The sequence below is a fragment of the Callorhinchus milii genome, unplaced genomic scaffold (assembly GCF_018977255.1).
Source record: "Callorhinchus milii isolate IMCB2004 unplaced genomic scaffold, IMCB_Cmil_1.0 Scaffold24, whole genome shotgun sequence".
NCBI lineage: Eukaryota > Metazoa > Chordata > Chondrichthyes > Chimaeriformes > Callorhinchidae > Callorhinchus > Callorhinchus milii.
The window spans coordinates 9,864,999-9,883,862 of NW_024704765.1; the positions used below are offsets into that span (position 1 = coordinate 9,864,999).

Here is an 18,864-nt window from a genome sequence, read left to right on the forward strand (position 1 = left end):
GGGGGGTAGTGGCTGAGAGCACGTCCGCCGATGGTGGAGTGGAGGATTCGTGGGACACGGAGGAGGCTGTACCCAGTAGAGCAGAGGCAGCGAGCACTGCTGTGAGGAGAGAGGAGGTTAGAAAGATGGGGGGGGGGCAAGTAATGGAGGGATTTAAACACTACAGTGAGGATCTTGAAGTGGATCCGCCCTGTGACAGGGAGCCAGCGGAGTTTGGCAAGAACTGGAGTAATCGGGGTACGGAGTTTGGTGCAGGTGAGAACGCGGGTGGCGGAGTTTTGAATGAGCTGAATTTTATGAACAGTGGAGGAGGGGAGACCGGCGGGAGGGGGTTAGAATCGTCCAGCCGAAAGGGGACAAAGGCACGGACAAGGGTTTCAACACCTTTTGGGGTGAGGTATTGTCAGAGACGGGCAGTGTGGCGGAGGCGGAACCTCCAGCTTAGGCTCCCGGTCATCGCTTTGAGATGAGCTCCTGACTCAAAAAGCGCTATTTGCCTGTAAGTTGTTGCAGATCCTCAAGATCTCAGATAAAATTGGCAATTCAACTTGTGGCTGTGTGTGGGACTTCGCTGTGCCCAAAATCGCTGATGCAAAGGCCTATACAAAAAAAACAGTTCACTACACTTGTCAGTAATTACTGCAAAGTGATTTGAAACGTTTCAACATAATAAGGCTATAAAAATGCAAGATCTTTCTTTCTATTTGGACGGCAGTGACCCTGGCTCTAATGTACAGCTCTCAGCTGAGCAGTTAGAGACAGAGGCAGGTTTTAACATATGAAGCATATTTCAGCGCAGTTCTCTGTGGTTCGAGGAGTTAAATTAATAAAGGAAATGGGGATTTCTGTCTTTTTTTATCGCTAAGCCGTGCTCACTGCTGGGATGTTTAGAGATTTTCAAGCTTGTTATAGTCAAAATTACAGGGTCATTCAGTTTGCTCTTAAAGTAAGCACAAGATTTTTTTTGTTTGTAACGGAACAGGGAGTTTCTTCTGAGTTATTACATTTCTCACTTTGCATATTTTTCGGGGGGTTATGGAAGTTTCTAGAAATTCCGGCAGTAATTTCCTCAATTACTTAATGCTGTGAAAAGCCGAGGCGTTTCGTTGGTAATTACTGCCATGAGATTTGTGCTGTTGATGAGATGTGTGCGTGTGTGTGTGTGCGAGCGTGGGTGCGTGTGTGCGAGCCCGTGTGTGCGTGCGGTGGGGAGGAGAGCGGGGAAGAATTTTTGCGTGCGTACATTATTAAATGAAAGCAATTTTGCCCCATTCTTTTGTTTGTTTTTTTTGCCTTCCAACACACAAATGAGAATGGGCCGTCCTTCAAAAGCCGCAACCCCAGTAGGGCATTTTCCCTTTAAAATTGCTGGCATGGTACAGAAGCAAGGCAAGCATCGTGCTTTGAACCAGTCCCTGCTGCCTACCAGGTTTCATTCTAGTTACACAGTGCAGCGTTGGCAGATGTCTGTAGTTTTTGCTGGTACATCAGGAAAGGGCGTCCTTGCTATTCTATCATTTCGTAGTTGATTCTTATTTAAAAATCCTCTGCCCGCACCCTTTGGAACTCCAGCCCACAGTCAGTTCACCTCGCTCCCTCCCTCGCCTCCTTGAAGGCCCGTCTCAAGACCCTCCTCTTCGACCGCACCTTCTCTCACCCTCCTTCCCCCACCCTCCCTGCCCTCCACCCGCTCCTGATCCCAACCCCCCAGCTCGGGTCCAAATCCTGGAGTGTCCAGGACCTTGGGACGTCCTCCTGACGTGAAAGCCGCTGTGTAAATGCAAGTTGTTGTTGCTGCTATCGCCGAGGAGTGTGGCTAACCTTGCCTCTGTTCCTAGATCAGTTCTGACTGATTAAAACCAACTTCACCCTCGGCGAGGATGAATCCACAGTCATATTACCGTGTTTGTGGAGCGGTTACACTGGCAAGGAGGCATGTGGTTCAAATCAGATTGTAACTGCTAGTGAGCGAGAGTCCCAACCTCCTGACGGCTGAGGTTAAGCATCGTGTTCACCATGGGATGGAGGTCAGGAGTTGAAACATTCCAGTTCACGTTTAACTGCTGCGTCTCGATCCACAGGACTAGAAGCCTTTACTTGTGTACGTGTTCCCAACGACTTTGGATCATCTCTATCCCGATGCTGTCATCTTCACCCACAAAATATACAGTCAATTCACTTCACAGTATATTCTGTGAAGCACCTTGAGACCCCTTGAAGACCTGATAAGGCGCTCTATCAAATGCAAGGATTGTTATCTTGTGAGATGCATGACAGGAGCCAGGGGGGAAGAGGGAGGGTTGAGGGAGTGGGGAGGATATGCTGGGGAAGGCTGTGTGTTATAATATCATCCAGGATCTTAAAGGGACAGCGAACTACAACAACAACAAATTACATTTGTATAGCGCCTTTCACCTGGTTTGAATAATAATAATATTAATCCTTGCACGGATTGACTGTCTATTTGTGGACTAAACACGGCAGCCAATTGCGCACAGGGGCGTCCCATAAACAGTCGTGGATTGAGTGACCAAATATTTTTTGGACACCAAGGAGGATTATATTTATATGTTGCATTCCATTCAAAGAAAGACAGTGTCCGTGGTGTATTTTATTTTACAAGTATAAAGCGCTAATCGGACAGTCTATATACTTAATTATGTATTTTTCACAAGCGACTAAGGACAAATTAGAACCTGTCATCAAATTATCCCACGCGAAGAGATGCACTTTCATGTGCATCTGTGTCTGTAACTTAAAAATGGTTTGTTGAATAGAAGCCAAACTTCACAAGAGCGAGTTAGACATTAGACAGTGGGTTCCTTTGAAAACAGAAATAGTGGGAACTATCTCTTTATGTGCTTTTGATTAATGGCTTAATTGCTGCGGAGTAAAGGAATACGATTCCGATACACTTTAACAACGTGGAAACCACAAAATAATCACTCTTTTTCCACACACATTTTTATTAAGTGGGGATTGGTGAGTTTTAACTGACGTCCGAACATCTCCCACTTTCCAGAAAACGATGGCTTTGTGTGTGTTTTTTTGAAAAAGAAAGTTCTTTGGATTCCAGTTTCCCCTCTGGTCACCTCCTGCCACCTCCCGGGAGTGGTCTAATGCCTCGGGTCAGTGCCTTTGCCAGGATTGCTCTCTTAACTCTCACAAAATACCCAGTCACTCCACTTTACAGTATATTCTCCAAAGCGCTTTGAGACGTCTCAAAAACGTGATAAGGCACCATATCAAATGCAAGGATTATTATTATTAATAATATTAATTCACCCCAAATAGATGTGTGGAGAGCAGCTCTGGTGCACATGCCCTCTGCCCTTGCCCCCATCTTCATCCCTCTCCTCTTGAGAAATGTCTTAGCTTATACTTGTGACTTCCACAGATGGCGTGACTAATATTGCGAGTTTACTGCGTGAGTAATTGATATTGTCCTACTTTGTGGTAATGCAGCAAGTTGGTTTGTCAGCCTGTTGTAAAGACAATCTGCCTTTGGATCGAAGTCAGGATTTTCTACAGAGGAGCCTGGTTGGTAACTCTGCAGCACAACCAAACGTTTTCATATATTAACCCGTGCTGAGATATCCAAGCCTTGGTGCCTTGCTTCTAGGGGAGGAATTACTTTTCTTTGTGAGTGCGTAAGTGTGGATGTTGGACAAGAAGACAACAGGAATTAGGCTTTGCTGTGTTGACCCCCACATTTGAACAGTCTGCCCATATTCATTGATATAGAAAGAAACTTATACGTCAAAACATCTCAAAGCACTTTACTGCTAAGTGTTGTGACTGTTTTTGGAGGCATATGCAGCAGCCATTTTACACACAGCAAAGTCTGTATAATCAGCCTCGAGGTGAATGACCAGTGTATCTGGATTGTTGGTCAGGACAATGTGGGAAACTTGCTTCCGTTATGAACAGGACATTCGTGGATCAAGTGACCAAATTATTTTTATTTGAAGGGATTATTACCCCCGGAAATGCGATCCGCCATTCGACTAACCACCGGGTTCCTCCTTACTTACTGCTAGGTAAACAGAGGAAACTTGCCTAAGGTTTCGGCCTTATTCATTGTTGTTGTTGTAGTAGGAGTATGAGTGCAATATGAGTGGAGTTCTGCACTAGGGTTTGAGTATTGGAATGAGTATGAGTTCAAGTCCCAGAAGGTTGTGAATTCGTTGGGGGTTTGAGCTCATAGTCAAAGCTGACACTCCAGTGCAGTACTGGCACTCGTATTAGCTAGTTCTAGACCACAGTGATTTACTGCTGCTGTTGTCCACGAGTTTCAGGCAGGACTGAAGACTTCCAAGTAATGCAATATTTATTGACATTCGATCCTTCAGGTAGTTGTTTTGACCTAATTTGGCTATTGATGGATCTGAAAAGAGAACGGCATTGAGAATAAAAGTACAAGTAAAACAACAGCAGGCTTTTTGTTTTATATTCATTCAAGGCTGGAGGAATATTAATTATTTAAAAGATTTATTTGCATCATTCAAAACCACAAATGTAATTGTTTGCATTTACCAGCAGCGAAACAAACCTCTCCCAGGGAAAGGATGGTCTGCTTCAGAGCTGCTTCTGTCTGAAATGCACCTAAACCAACAACAATGGTTGTTAAAGTAAAACTAAAATTCACCTTTTTAACCCATTAATAATAATAATAATCCTTGCATTTGGTATAGCGCCTTATCGCGTCTTTGAGACGTCTCCAAGCACTTCATGGAATATACTGTAAAGTTAATTGACTGACTAGTTTATGGGTGAATCACGGCAGCCAATTGCACACAGCAGCGTCCCACAAACAGTTGTGGATTGAGTGACCAAATGCAAGGATTATTATTATATCTTCTCATGGCTACATCTTGGGATGTTGGGAGAAGAGAAAGAGAGTCTTTGTTCTATTTAGCCTGCATATCTGAGTGAAATTAATTTTGTAGTATGAGCTATCTCTAGGTCCTCTCCATCGCTCTGAGATGTTACCCCATGTGGACGCTATATAAATGCAAGTGGTCCTAGAGGGAAACCATAACTCACTAATTTTCTCTCCTGAATACATCTGAGTTGAATTTAATTCTACTGGGAAGAGAAATAACTAATATGGGAGTTCTGGAGAAGGGAAAGAGAAATGGCTGGTTTGCATCTTTTGTTACCTGATGGCCAGGGATTAATTTTCTCTTATTGTTATGTATTCCTCTACTGAGATAGTTATCTTGTTTATACAGTATCACTGGCAAAATCAGCCACGCAAAATCATTGGGAATCTATTAAAAGGAATGTTTCTCGCCTTCAAATCCCTCCCAAGGCCTTGCTCCTTCCTACCTCTTGCGACCTGTTAACCCTGCTCAGGGGGAACCCGGGTTCGATTCCCGGGTGGGACGAAACCTTGGGCAAATTTCCTTACTCCACACGCCTCTGGTTACCTAGCAGTAGGTAGGAACACGGTTGCTAGTCGATTGACGGATCGCTTTTCCATGAATAATAATCCCTTCCTCTCCCCCCCCCCCCCCACAAAAAATAATAATAATAATTTGCTCATTCAATCTACGACAGTTTGTGGGGACGCTGCTGTGCACGATTGGCTGCCACGTCTCGAAGACGTGATCAGGCGCCATTTCAAATGGAAGAATTATTAGCATTAAGCATAAGAGTAATTAGGCACTTTCCGCTGATGGTGTTGTTTCTCGGGGAAACCGCAAGAAGAGGGAAGGGAAGGTGTTTGGTGCAATTCTTATTCAGGGCCTGTTTGTATTTAGCATGATTTCAGTTTGTAGGGGATTGGTATGTGTCTTGTTGGCATTTTTCGTGATTAGTTGACAGTTTGAGGCATCTCTGCCCTGTTAATCATTAGTTCTTGCATGTAATCAGTTGAGTAGAGGAACGAGATGACCAATTATAAGTTTCACATGGGCAATGTGTTTGTAATTTTGCCTATCAACTCGTTGAGTTCTTGTGGTTTTGTGCCTTTGGTTAACTGTTCCTGTAGTGTATTCTGCGTGTGAAGCTTCTCGTTGCTTTTCAATGTCCTTCTATAATAATAATAATAATAATAATTATCCTTGCATTTGATGTAGCGCCTTATCACGGCTTTGAGACGCCTCAAAGCGCTTTGCAGAATACACTGTAAAGTGAATTTGACTGTTTATTTTCTCGGAACTTTTCTGATTAGGAGCATCAGGTTGTCAGGGGACGTAGTGGAGATGCATGTCAGATGATACAATGATCTCGAATACTCCCTTTCTCTAAATATCATGAGCCCTGGATCTTTGAGCCCTTGTTAACAGCAATACCGCCAGTTTTAATTAGCTGTCAATCCCCCGTTCCCTCAGAAAAAATGTTGGATAATTTGCGATCGCCTTTCATTGAGAAACAATGATCAGCTTTACTTTACCTTCACCGCATTAAACTAACTGATCTGCCCCCCACCCCCCAGAAAGGTCAGAACTTGACGTACAAATCATAAAGAAGCTAAGTACAATAAAACTGTGAACGTTTTTGTACAAAACGGAAATTACCATCATTACCACACAACACATTCCAATGCCTTGTTTGAATAAGAATAATAACCATTATTTGATACAGCGCCTGATCACGTCTTCGAGATGTCTCAAAACCGCTTTACAGAATACACCATAAAGTGAATTGACCGTATAGTTTGTGGGCGAAACGCGACGAATTCCATCACGTCTCACGTGTGGGGACGAAACAAAAACGACAACAATTTTTTCCGTACAAATTTCTGCACAGTATTGTCTTGTGTTTCAGCACTTTGGGACACTATCCTTTGTGAGGGGCACTATATAAATGCAAGTTGCTGCTGCTGCTGTTGTTGTTGATGATGATGAGGTTCTTGGCCACTCTGAATACCAATAAACCCATCCTCCCCTTGAGTTCAGGATTATCTATATCTCAAAGTTCCCCAGGCGCATTATTCTGTTTTGGAGCACTTATGTGTGACAGTTGTGTGCCTTAAATCTAGTAAAATAAGGAGAAGCGCAAGGATTCCCCTTTGCGTGTAATCTACCCTTCTTTTATATCTTCAATATTCGTCCCGTTCCATTAAACCCATTTTATGAATGTGGTTTGGTGTGAAATAGACACTGTACCATGTCTTAATCTGGATTATCCATACCCTAGCACTGCAGAGGGCTTTAAATCCATTAATCAGATTATAGCTTTAATAATGAATGGCTGAGTAAGTGACAAGGTAAATAAAGAAACAAGAGCATAGTTTGGTTGGTTCGTATCATGTGAACCCCTGACATTCCTGCAACTGCCTTGAAATCATTCAATCTTATTTTTCACAGTTTAAACATACACTAAGTGTTTATTTTATTACCATCGCAGCACTCATTTGACTACATGTAGTTCTTATTAACCTACTTAACTATCAAGTGCTCCACACACACACCTCTGTTTACCTCGCAGCAAGTAGGAATCCGGTTGTCAGTCGATTGGCGGATTACTTTTCCGGGGGTAATAATCCCTTCAAAAAAATCATAATTATTTGGTAACTCAATCCACGACTGTTTGTGGGACGCCACTGTGCGCAATCGGCTGCCGCGTTTCGCCCACAAAATATACAGTCATTTCACTTTACAGTATATTCCGTGAAGCGCTTGGAAGAGTCTCAAAGACGTGATAAGGATGCAATCAATCAAATAATCAAATGCAAAGGATTATGGTTTAGCTTAATGACCCTTTCTCTGTTCATATCCGTCGATTACGTTTTCTTGGATTCATTTAAACTGCTGGTCACTTCATCACGGGAACCGACCAGTGAGAATCTTTTTTATTGAGTTTGTGTGAAACGAACTGTCAGATTGATCACAATCCTGTGCCTTTTACCTCGGGAGACGTCGCTGTATAAAAGGAGTCGTTAACTCATGGTTTAAGGCTTAACAATACAAGAGAATAATGTTGCTGGATAGAGGAAATGTGTTTGTTCAAGTAATTATATCTTTGTCTGAGACGTGACCTGTGCTAGTAAGAGTTCTTGTGTGCAACACCTCAACTGCATCCGTAGCAGAAAGAGGAGAGTGTGCTGTGAGCTATCACGTATCCATTCCTTTATTTTTAGTCATTTATTTCAGTCGTTTTCATAGATCTCGCATCGCCCAAACTTGTGGGACGTGGGATCATGATGACCGAGCTTTCAATCGGAATATGAACGCGAATACAAAAATACGACCTATGTGGATGTGCCAAAAAAGGGTCAATCTGAAAGGTGGGGAGGAAGGGGAAGAGGAACAGGGCCACAAATCAATAAGATATCTTTAAATTCACCATTTCGCACAGCAGAGAAGAGATTTTGACTTTGGTCCTTTGAAGGAGTCTCGAATCTCGTTGCATATTGTGGGGCTGCAAGGTTAAATGAACAAACCAACCAACGCACGCACGCAGGACAGTTGTCAAGAAACTAAATTTGTTTTCAATTTTCTTTTCTTTACGCAGTGACGCAAATACAAACCAATCTCGCTGCAGTGCAACGGCTACTGACACAACAACAGGAGAGGCTACAAGAGCTCTCCCGGGAGCTGGCTAGCCGCAAGGTAATGGTGTTTGCATAAAACACACAGTCACTACACTTTACAGTGTATTCTGAGAAGCGCTTGGAGACGTCTCGAAGACGTGATAAGGCGCTGCATCAAATGAGAGGATTATTGTTATGTGGCAGAGGTGTCAGCCCACTCATGTTGGAATGAAAGGGTAGGAAACACATGATGTGAAAGGCAAATACTGTTGTTGTTGAGTATTTACATCCGAGGTGAAGAAATATTTCCACAGGACTGGAGTCTATTCTACTGCAGTCATTAACTCTTATTTTAAAACTCTGATCCACCAGTGTGTATATTAATATTGCATTTCTTATGCAACAAATATGACGAATGTATAAAATTCCAGCTTGGTCTTAAGATAGAGCTTTTGACCCGTTTTAGTGTGCAGAATGTGGCAGATTGTTGAATTTAGTCTTAACCTTTGAAACAAACTCACCGGAAAAAAAAAAAATCGCTTCAAAATTGAGGCGTTATTAAAGAGTTTAGCAAATTCTGGATGTTCCAAAATGCAACTTAAATACAGTAAAATCTAAATCCAGGTGGAAGTTCTCGCCTGTAGTTTAAACTCTTTATGTTGTAACTAGTGTGAAATGTTAAAATTGGCGCTCGGCCATTTGGGAGTGAAATCAAGAGGCAGTTTTTCACACAAAAGGTCGTGGAAATCTGGAACTCTCTCTTTCTCCCCCAAAAGGCTGTGGATGCTGGATCCATTCAAATTTTCAAGACAGAGGTGGATAGATGTTTGTTAGGTCAGGGTATCCGGGGATATGGGGCAAAGGCGGGTAAATGGAGCTGAGGTACAGATCAACCATGATCTTATAGAATGGCTGAACAGGCTCGAGGGGCTGAATGGCCTTCTCCTGTTCCTAAATACTTGTGCCACAGCTGTCTGTAATTTGGTAGGTTCGAAGTTCTATAATTAAGATCCAAAGTAACACAAGATCGAGGTACACCACCAGCTATTTAATACATCAATTAACCTTTTCAGAAGAATCCAGCAGCCCACTAGCTTTGTGGATTAAGGAAGGAAAGGTGACGACTCTAACATTTAATTAATTAAAAACACAGACACAACCCATCCCTGTGAAGATCTCTTTTTGTCCTTTGCCAACTTGGCGAATAATCCAAATTCATCCAACACTTTCCCCCCTTGTGGTTTGAATCCGAAAAGGAATGTAAGGAACTCTGCAATTGTTTATGCTACACAGTGACTTGACTTGGGACGTGGGAGGAACTGTGGCTGTGGTTTTAGTGTCAATAACTTTACAGACGCAGTGTGAATCCTTTCATGCACTAGTTGGCAACAAGGGAGCACGATGTTAGAGCAATGAACTATCGGGAAAGATAAGTTCTTGAGCCTTGAAAGTAGACATCACCGACGGGATCTTGTTGAGTATATTAATACAAGATGGTAAATGACATTGGAAGAGTAAACTTGTGTAGGGTAAGCTTCTCTGGGGTAGTAATCTTCACACAATATGAGAAAGGAACCCGTATTTTTGGGGCGTCTTATTACATTGAAAGTCTCAAAAAATGCCTCCCAGGGAATTACTAATGAGTGTAACAACAACAACTTGGATTTATATAGCGCCCTCCACGCCGGACGGTATCTCAGAGCGCTTAACAACTACTTGTAGGCAATTCGTGCTATGGAATTGTAGAATAGATTTTCGCCCACAAAGTACACAGTCACTCCACTTTACAGTATATTCTGTGAAGCGCTTTGAGAAGTCTCAACAGCGCGATCAGGCGCTGTATCAAATTCAAGGATTATTATCATTATCAGATTCACAGAATATTCCAACACAGAAATGCGACCATTTAGACCATCAAATCTGTACCGGTATTTTTCTCTAAACGAGACACCAAACTATTCCCGCTCTCGTTTGATCGTTTCCCCCGTACCATTTAACGTTAATCTACCTTAATTCCCTTTTAAAAGAATTCACGGACTCTGCTGTGACAACGCAAGCAAAAGAAAAAATGACATTCCAACCACACTTGTGTGTGAAGATTTTTTATTTAAATCCCCTTTAATTTCTTAACAACTGGAAATAAGTCAATTCGCCCTCTCATAACCCTTCAAAATCCTCAAGACCTCTATCTGGTCGTCACTTAAAACTGCTGAGTAAACCAACATTATGTACATTAAACTCCAGAACTAGTATCTGGAGGGCTCGGACATTATTGTAGAATGTTACCCAACTCTGACAGAGAAGGTAATGAATGGAACGTGAAACACAGGTACTGAACAGCCTCGAGGACAAAGCAGTTAATGCTGTGTGAATAACTCCTTTAGAGAAAAAAAAGCTGGATCAATAACTGTGTAAGAACGAGATTGAAGGTTATAAGGGTAAAAATAGACACAGATCAGATTCCCTGTGGCGATTGATGTTTCCTGTGCCATTAGAACTATGGATGTGAGGGTCTGTGGAAAGAAACAACTGTGCAGATTGAACCATATGGACTTGGAAGGCTGAAGTAATATCCTGGAGTTTCGCTTGATTGCCTTTTGAGGATTGACTTAAAAGTTTCATTTGTAGTTGTTTGCTGCCTTCATAGATTAGACACATGTTTTATAGCGACAAAGAACACACGCTCTCGGTGAAGGGAATTGCCTGATGTGGCAAATGGCCTTTTAGTGAGCTCTACACTATATTTTGTCCGTCCTTGTCACAAAACGTCCCCGTGAAATCCTTTGAGATGTTCCTGCGACGTGAAAGGCAGTGTACGCAGTCCGTTCACTTCACAGTCTATCCCGTGAAGCGCTTTGAGACGTCTCGACGACGTGATTAAGGCGCTGTGTCAAATGCAAGGATTAATATTATTGCTCCATTACAATGAAGAGTAACGGCAATAATGTTTCACTCAGTTTAGGTTGTTGGACTATGCAAAGCTCGCAAAGAAAGTATCGATTTTGCAACCAGATTCAAAAAAACATTAAAATTAAAATTAAAAAGTGCATCTTTTAAATATTAGTCACTGTTCTATGGATTGCACTTCAGGGCACAGATTCGAGATAATTCCCTCCTCAACTGTGTTCTGAAACCACAAGCAAAGTGCGAAATCCATGTCAAACTCGTTTGTCTGATGTCGATCTGGACGTCAAGTTCTCCATTTCCTCAAACTATTTACATGTAGGAACATAGGAACAGGAGGAGACCATTCAGCCCCTCGAGACTGTTCAGCTATTCTATTAGATCATAACTGATCTGTATCTCAACTCCAAGTAGAAAAAAAAAGAATTGTACTGCTGTCTTCACAATGAATCACATATTCTAGTTTTGAGCAAGATAGCGTTGGTGAGGTTGAGCAGAGGAGTCAAATTTGTAGGCCGTGCGGTAATTATCAAAGCAAATGCACCAGAATTGAGCCTTCTGTTCGTGATGAGATTTTGCTGACTAATACTACTCCTACGGTAGTCTAGCACAAGTGGTAGTCAAAAGCCTTGCTCTTAAGGTGGAACCCCAAGCTTCTGACCCAGCTTTTAATTTTAAGACTTTGCCATTTCAACAGAATGGCTTTAATAATAGAGTTTAAGAATAATAGCCTTTCGCCCACGAAATACAGTCACTCCGCTCTCCTATATATTCTGTATGAAGCGCTTGGAGACATCTCAACCACGTGATAAGGCCCTGAGTCCTGCAGCTCAGTGGTTAGAGCCCTCGCCTCACAAGCGAGAGGACCTGGGTTGGATTCCTGGGGCAGGACGACACGTTGGGCAAGTTTCCTCACTCCACATGCCTTTGTTCGCCCAGCAGTAAGTAGGAACCCGGTTGTTAGTTGACTGGCGGATTTTGGGTGGGTGGGGGGGTAATAATCCCTTCAAAAAAAATAATAATTTGGTCACTCAACCCACGACTGTTTGTGGGACGCTGCTGTGCACAAATGGCTACTGCGTTTTGCCCACAAAACACACAGTCAATTCACTTTGCAGTATATTCTGTGAAGCACTTTGAGACGTCTAGAAGACGCGATAAGGCGCTATATCAAATGCAAGGATTATTATTATTATAATTATTAATTTGAGTGACTGGTCAGAACTGAGGAGTTTCCAGGGCTGGGACCAACAATTCCCTGCGATGAACTGGGTCAGACAACAGCGATCAGAAACACGACAGAAGCTGTTCACCACAATGGGGAGAGCGCGGTGGGCAAAGTATGCATCGCTAAGTGAATCCCCCTCACAGGATTGATTGTACACAGAAAGGAGAAGCATTATTGTTTCAAGGCTACACATTTGGAAGATGTCTAGTTCAGTTGGGGGCGGGGGAGGAGGGGAGTGGGGGGAGAGAGAGAGAGAGAGAGAGAGAGAGAGAATAACTTGAATTAGTTAGTGACCTTCCGAAAAACACAACCGTTCTCGGGATCTGATGTTGATTGTTGATCAACTTTGGAAATCTCTTGAGCCCCGGCTTTGTTGCGAACTTGAAAGTGCAACCAAACTCTTCTATTCCTTTCAAACCGCCGGGGAACATCAAGCATTCTCTCTGATGTGCTCCTGCAGTCTGTCAACCAACCTGCAAGCACATGCCATTCGCTCTCCCCACACAGCCATCATCATCACAAAAGTAGCAGGAAAAAGCGAAAAAGCGGAATTAAAAAAAAGTCATGGGCTAAATTTCTTGTCGTTTTAAAAAAAGACGAACGTCGCAACTGACTTGTCCTCGCAGTCAGTCGCGTGAAAGAAAATCTCCCTCGAAGGACTTGCTACGGACCAGCACATTTACGTTCCATTCGTACCGTGCTGTGCTTAGGCGTCGGCATTTTTTTGTTGCAAGGCACCAGATACACTTTAACCCTGCTTACCGTACAGAGCATGAGAGGTTTGTTTGTTGTCCCCACACAGGCTTGGCCCGGCCTTCTTCTGCCTCTGGCACTGTATTCGCTTAAAGGTTGAAAAGAAGTTGGGTGCTCTCTTGAACTCCGCTAACGGGGGTTAAAAAGAATGTGACGTGTGCTATCATGTCATGAGCTTATAAAGATCAGGATTTCGACCTCCTGTTTCGACGCTGTGACCATTACCACTGGTATTTAATAATAATAATAATAATAATCCTTGTGTTTGATATAGTGCCTTATCACGTTGTTGAGACACCTCAAAGTGCTCTGCACAATATATCGTAAAGTGGAACGACTGCGAATTTTGTGGGCGAAACTCGACAGTCAAATTGCGCACAGCAGCGTCCCACAAGCAGTCGTGGAGTGAGCGAGTTTTTAAAATGATTTTCACCTGCGTTTCTAAGAAGGCATCAGCTCTTCTCTAACCTTAGGAACATTATCCAGGTGCAGTTGAGTTCGCTCAGGACTGTGTTCCTCTTCATTTCCTAGTGGTGAGAACTAGACGGTAGAATGCTTTGTATTTTCATAAGACTTTAGAAATAATATTTGTTCCAACCCATTCTGAGAACAGGATCAGGTGCAGCATTACACACGTTTCTGTTACAAACTACACCTGCACAGAAGAGAAATTACCCTCATCCAAAGACTGGTGCACACAGGTTAATCACTCTTAATAGGAGATTCCTCTGAAGTAACCAAGCGCAAATACTGCCAATGACCATAAAGGAGATGGCTGTGCTTTTCCAGAAGGGCCTGTTGAAAACTAGCAGGTGTTGGGATCTGTTCTGGGCCAGTTCGAAAATTCAGTGCGTGTAAAACAAGAGGTGGCAACAAAACGATCGTATAACGCATCATGCTGCTGGTATTACTGTCCTAAGAATTAATTTCAAATTTACTTTGGAAACATGGGGGCTTTGTAGTTCGAAACCATGTGGGGAAACTGCGAAATTGTTTCCAGGTGCACAATGAGTGATTAGCAGCATATGTTCCTTATAAAAGCCACTTACCATTAAGGCTGAGGGGTTTATGACTATTCAGCTGCTAAAATTACTTAGCAATAACAGTTGGCACTTAGCCAGGCCATTTGAGACGGTCCTAACTGTGTACCAGCACATTTTGAGACGAAGTTAGGACATTTGTTGATTGATACCCATATTTTTTGCTCGTGGAGTCCTGCAGCTCAGTGGTTAGAGCACTCGCCTCACAAGCGAGAGACCTGGGTTCGATTCCCGGGCAGGGTGAAATGTTGGGCAAGTTTCCTTACTCCACACGCCGAGCAGTAAGTCGGAACCCGGTTGTTAGTCGTTTTTCCAGGGATAATAATTTCTTCAAAAAAATACATTATTCCTCCACCTCCCCCCCCAAAAAAGGAAAGATGTTATCACTGCCACTTTTAAAATATTTTCACTTTTTTCTTTTCAAAAAAATTAGTTTCCGCTACATAAAGGCTCCAAAACGTGAGGGTGCGAATTCTCGGTTGGGAAAGACAATTTTACGGCATTTTGTTATACAGAGGGGAATCAAAATCTGGATTGGGGTTATGTAAAAATAACCCTTGCTGTAAAGTTTAGTGGCTATGTATTTGTTGGTTATTGTAAGCCAGAGGATGTAGACTTTCAAAAGGCGTTTGATAAAGTACCACATGAGAGAATCCTTCCCGAACACATGTCCTCTTGCTAACTTACCAATAATAATAATAATCCTCGCATTTCATATAGCGCCTTATCACGTCTTCGAGACGTCTCAAAGCGCTTCACAGAGTATACTGCAAAGTGAACTGACCACATATTTTGTGGGCGAAACGCGGCAGCCAATTGCGCACAGCAGCGTCCCACAAGCAGTCGCGGATTGAGTGACCAATTTATTATTTGACGAGCTAACCAGACCATCTTCTGGGTGAGTTCCCCACAGATCACTGTTCGTGCCTCTCTGCATGATAATGCTAGGGTTATTTGCAATTCAAATATAAAACTGACTTTTTTAAACAAAAATCAAAGATAACGTCACTTTCTACTTTAAAAAACACCCTGTCATTTACGTTAGTCAAATTACCTTTTGGGCATTGAATGGAGGCATTGTTGACAGTTATTTGATCTTCTTGAAGCTTGCATGCAATGCAGTTTTGGAACAAAGTCGATGTTATTTTTGATATTTTACTTCTAGTCAAATAGTATGTAAACTTCTTCTGCATTTATTTGTGGTTCTGGGAATATCACACGGCATTGTGCATTCATTCATTTTCATAAATGACTAATGTGATTAAATTCTGTTCAATCTTGTTTTGTGGAATAATTTGAGCTACAGAGCACCCTGGTAACTCGATGAAAAGCTGCAGCACTTGATAATAATAATCCTTGCATTTGACATAGCTCCTTAACACGTCTTCGAGATGTCTCAAAGCCCTTCACAGAATATACCGTACAGTGAATTGACTGTATATTTTGTGGGAGAAACGCGGCAGCCAATTGCGCACAGCAGCGTTCCCCAAACAGTCGTGGGTGGAGTGACCAAATTATTATTATCTTTTGAAATAAGGAAACTTGCCCAACGTTTCGCCCTGCCCGGGAATTGAACCCAGTAATAGTGGAATGTATCCTTCGAAATATACAAGTCACACGTTAAAGCGCACAATTTGATTTGGACTAAAGGTCATTTCTTTGGGAGCAAAGGCTTTTTGCAAGTATCGTGCCCTCCGTTCCACCATCGGTGGCCGCGCTTTCAGCCACTACTCCCCGAAACTCTGGCGCACTCTTCCTCCATCCCTCCGCCATTGCCCCTTCCTTCCCCGTGCCTACGGTCACCTCCCCCCGGGGTCGTGCTCCACCACTTTCAGGCGCTCTGGGACGCTACACGGTATAAATGCAAGTTGTTGTTGTTGTTGCGACGGCCCCTAATTTGCGATTCTGTCTGCCTTAGGCTTCTACATCCACAAACTCTCTTCTGGAATCTCAGAGTCTCAGTGAACTGAAAGCTGAGATCACTTCGCTGAAAGGACTTCTTCTGAGCAGGTAAACCTGGCAGCGTTTGATCTGTGTTATGATTGAAACCCACAGGGTGTTCACAAAGTCCTGTTACCCCCGTGTGTGCCATCATTTTTTTTTCCCTACAGACCGACAACTGAAGTGTGTGGAAGAATGGTGATCGTTGTATTCGGAAGTAGCTTAAATGTATTCGGTACAGGGGTTTAGCTGTATTTAGACGTCCAGAGGATCGGTGTGAGTGTGTGTGTGTGTGTGTATATGTAAGTGTGTGTGTGAGTGTGTGTGTATGTGTATGTAAGTAAGTGTGTGTGAGTGTGTGTGTGAGCAAGTGTGTGGGTGTGAGTGAATGTGTGTGAGCGCCATCTTCCATAACATGGATGGGGTGAGTGAGGAGGCAAAATGTGTCTCTGATTTGGTCTCCAAGTGGAGGCGAGGAGACAGAGAAGAGAAACTAAATATCACTGCGCGGAGTCGGGGATGGGGATGGGGGTGAGGCTGCTTAGGTAAGACTTGTGTTGTGGAATAATAGTGTTAATAATTATGTTAATACTAGTGTTAAGTGTTTAGCAAAATGGTTTGCAGTCAGTTGATCTATTGCTGCATTTTACAATGTTCCACGTTAACACTAATTTGCACGTTTGTGCTTCTAGGCAACAGTTCCCTGCGTCTCCGTCCGCTCCAAAGATCCCCTCTTGGCAGATTCCCGTCAAGCCGCCCTCGATAGCCACGTCCATCTACAGCCCGAGCCCCAGCAGTAGCGACATCTCGTCCGTCTGCACAGCCTCCTCCTCCCCAGCCGAGGAGAACAACATCCTCGAGGGCTCGACCCCCATCGCCATCGTCCTGAACAACGAGGACCTCGACATCAAGTGTCAGGTCAGGATGGAGGTCCAGGGGGAAGAGGAGAAGAAACAAGAGGGCGAGGAAGAGGACGAAGACGATGACGTGAGTCACGTGGATGAAGAGGAGTGCCTGAGCGTGCAGACGGAAGACAGGAAGGGCGGAGACGGACAGATTAATGAACCGGTGGATAACCCACGGTGCCCGGAAGGTGCCAGCAACGAGAATGACGTTGACTGATTAGCGAGGATGAATTTCGGTCGGTCGGTCGGCCCTCATGACAAAATGTTCTATAATTCCATTAATTTACTGTAAATATCTTGCTTCCTGCATCCCGAGCAGCTGTTTCTCTTTTTTTTGCAACGCAGCAGAACAATGCTGTTGGCACATTGTAGACAGCAGATTGAGAGAGAGAGAGAGAGAGAGAAAGAGTGAGTGAGATAGAGAGAGAGGAAGGGAGAGAAATAACGTGTGGCTTCTTCCACCCAGGTGCGGTTTTGGTGCAACATTATTTGCATGATCAGGTCAGAAGATTCCAGGGTTCTCCACATTCTCCCAAGGCCTCGGGACGTCCTCCCGACGTGAAAGGCGCTATCCAAAAGGAAGTTTGTATTCCCACCCGCCCCAAAAAGCGTTGTTGAAGTCCCTGCAGAAGACTCAACACCTTGCCCGCCCGTTACCCGCGTTCTGCTTTGCCAGCTTTCGGTTTCGAAAGAGAATTACAGTAAGTGGCAAAATTAACCGAAAGATCCAGGGCCCCTACTTGTGGAATCCAGCAGCGGAGTCGTTAGCGCGCTCGTCTGGCAAGCGAGAGGCCCTGGGTTCGATTCCCGGCTGGGCTGGGCAAGGGCAAAACGTCAGGCAAGTTTCCTTACTCCACACGGCTCTGCTTACCGAGCTTTGAGTAGGAACCCGGTTGTTAGTCGATTGGTGGATCGCTTCCCGAGGATTATAATCCCTTAAAAAAAATAATAATAATAATTTGGTCTCTCAATCCACGACTGTTTGTGGGACACCGCTGTACGCAATTTTTTTTGAATAAGCGTTTCGCCCGCGAAATACGCAGTCAATTCAATTTACATTATATGTTCTGGTGAAGGGCCTTGAGACGTCTTGAAGACGTGATGAGGCGCTAAATCAAATTGTGAGGATTATTATTATTATTATTAGTATTATGGTGATGCACTGAGATGTCACACCAGCATGAACCTGAAGGTGGAGGTGGGTTAGAATGTAACCCACTGCGATAAGCACATGTGGCCCACGTCCGGTTTGCCGAGAAATGTAAAGTTCTGATCAGAACTGCTACTGTACAATGGGAGTGGATGGAAATTGGTGCACTGGATTTGTTATGTTTGCCTTAGAATGACTGTACTTTGTATTAAAACAACGACTTGACCAAACGACACACACAAAAAGAAACGAGAGAGAATCCTGAAGAAAATCCCTGCCCCCCCCCACCCCGCCACCCCCCTCGTCTCCCATACATCTAAAGGAGTCCTGCAACTGGTTGGGGTCCTGTAGCTCAGTGGTTAGAGCACTCGCCTCGCAAGCGAGGGGACCTGGGTTCGATTCCCGGGCACAGGGCGAAACGTTAGGCAAGTTTCTTTGCTCCACACGCCTCTGTTTACCCA

At 43.6% G+C, this 18,864-nt stretch overlaps 1 protein-coding gene across 1 annotated transcript in view; it reads left to right on the forward strand.

The window, feature by feature from the left end:
* The window catches only part of pex14 (peroxisomal biogenesis factor 14), a 111,790-nt gene extending 94,228 nt beyond the window's left edge, over nucleotides 1–17,562 (forward strand). The window contains exons 7-9 of the mRNA XM_042343755.1: nucleotides 8,464–8,561; nucleotides 16,326–16,417; nucleotides 17,041–17,562. Coding sequence (XP_042199689.1) covers nucleotides 8,464–8,561; nucleotides 16,326–16,417; nucleotides 17,041–17,470 — 620 coding nt within the window. The 3' untranslated portion in view covers nucleotides 17,471–17,562. The remainder of the gene's footprint in view (nucleotides 1–8,463; nucleotides 8,562–16,325; nucleotides 16,418–17,040) is intronic.
* The last annotated feature ends 1,302 nt before the right edge of the window (nucleotides 17,563–18,864 follow it).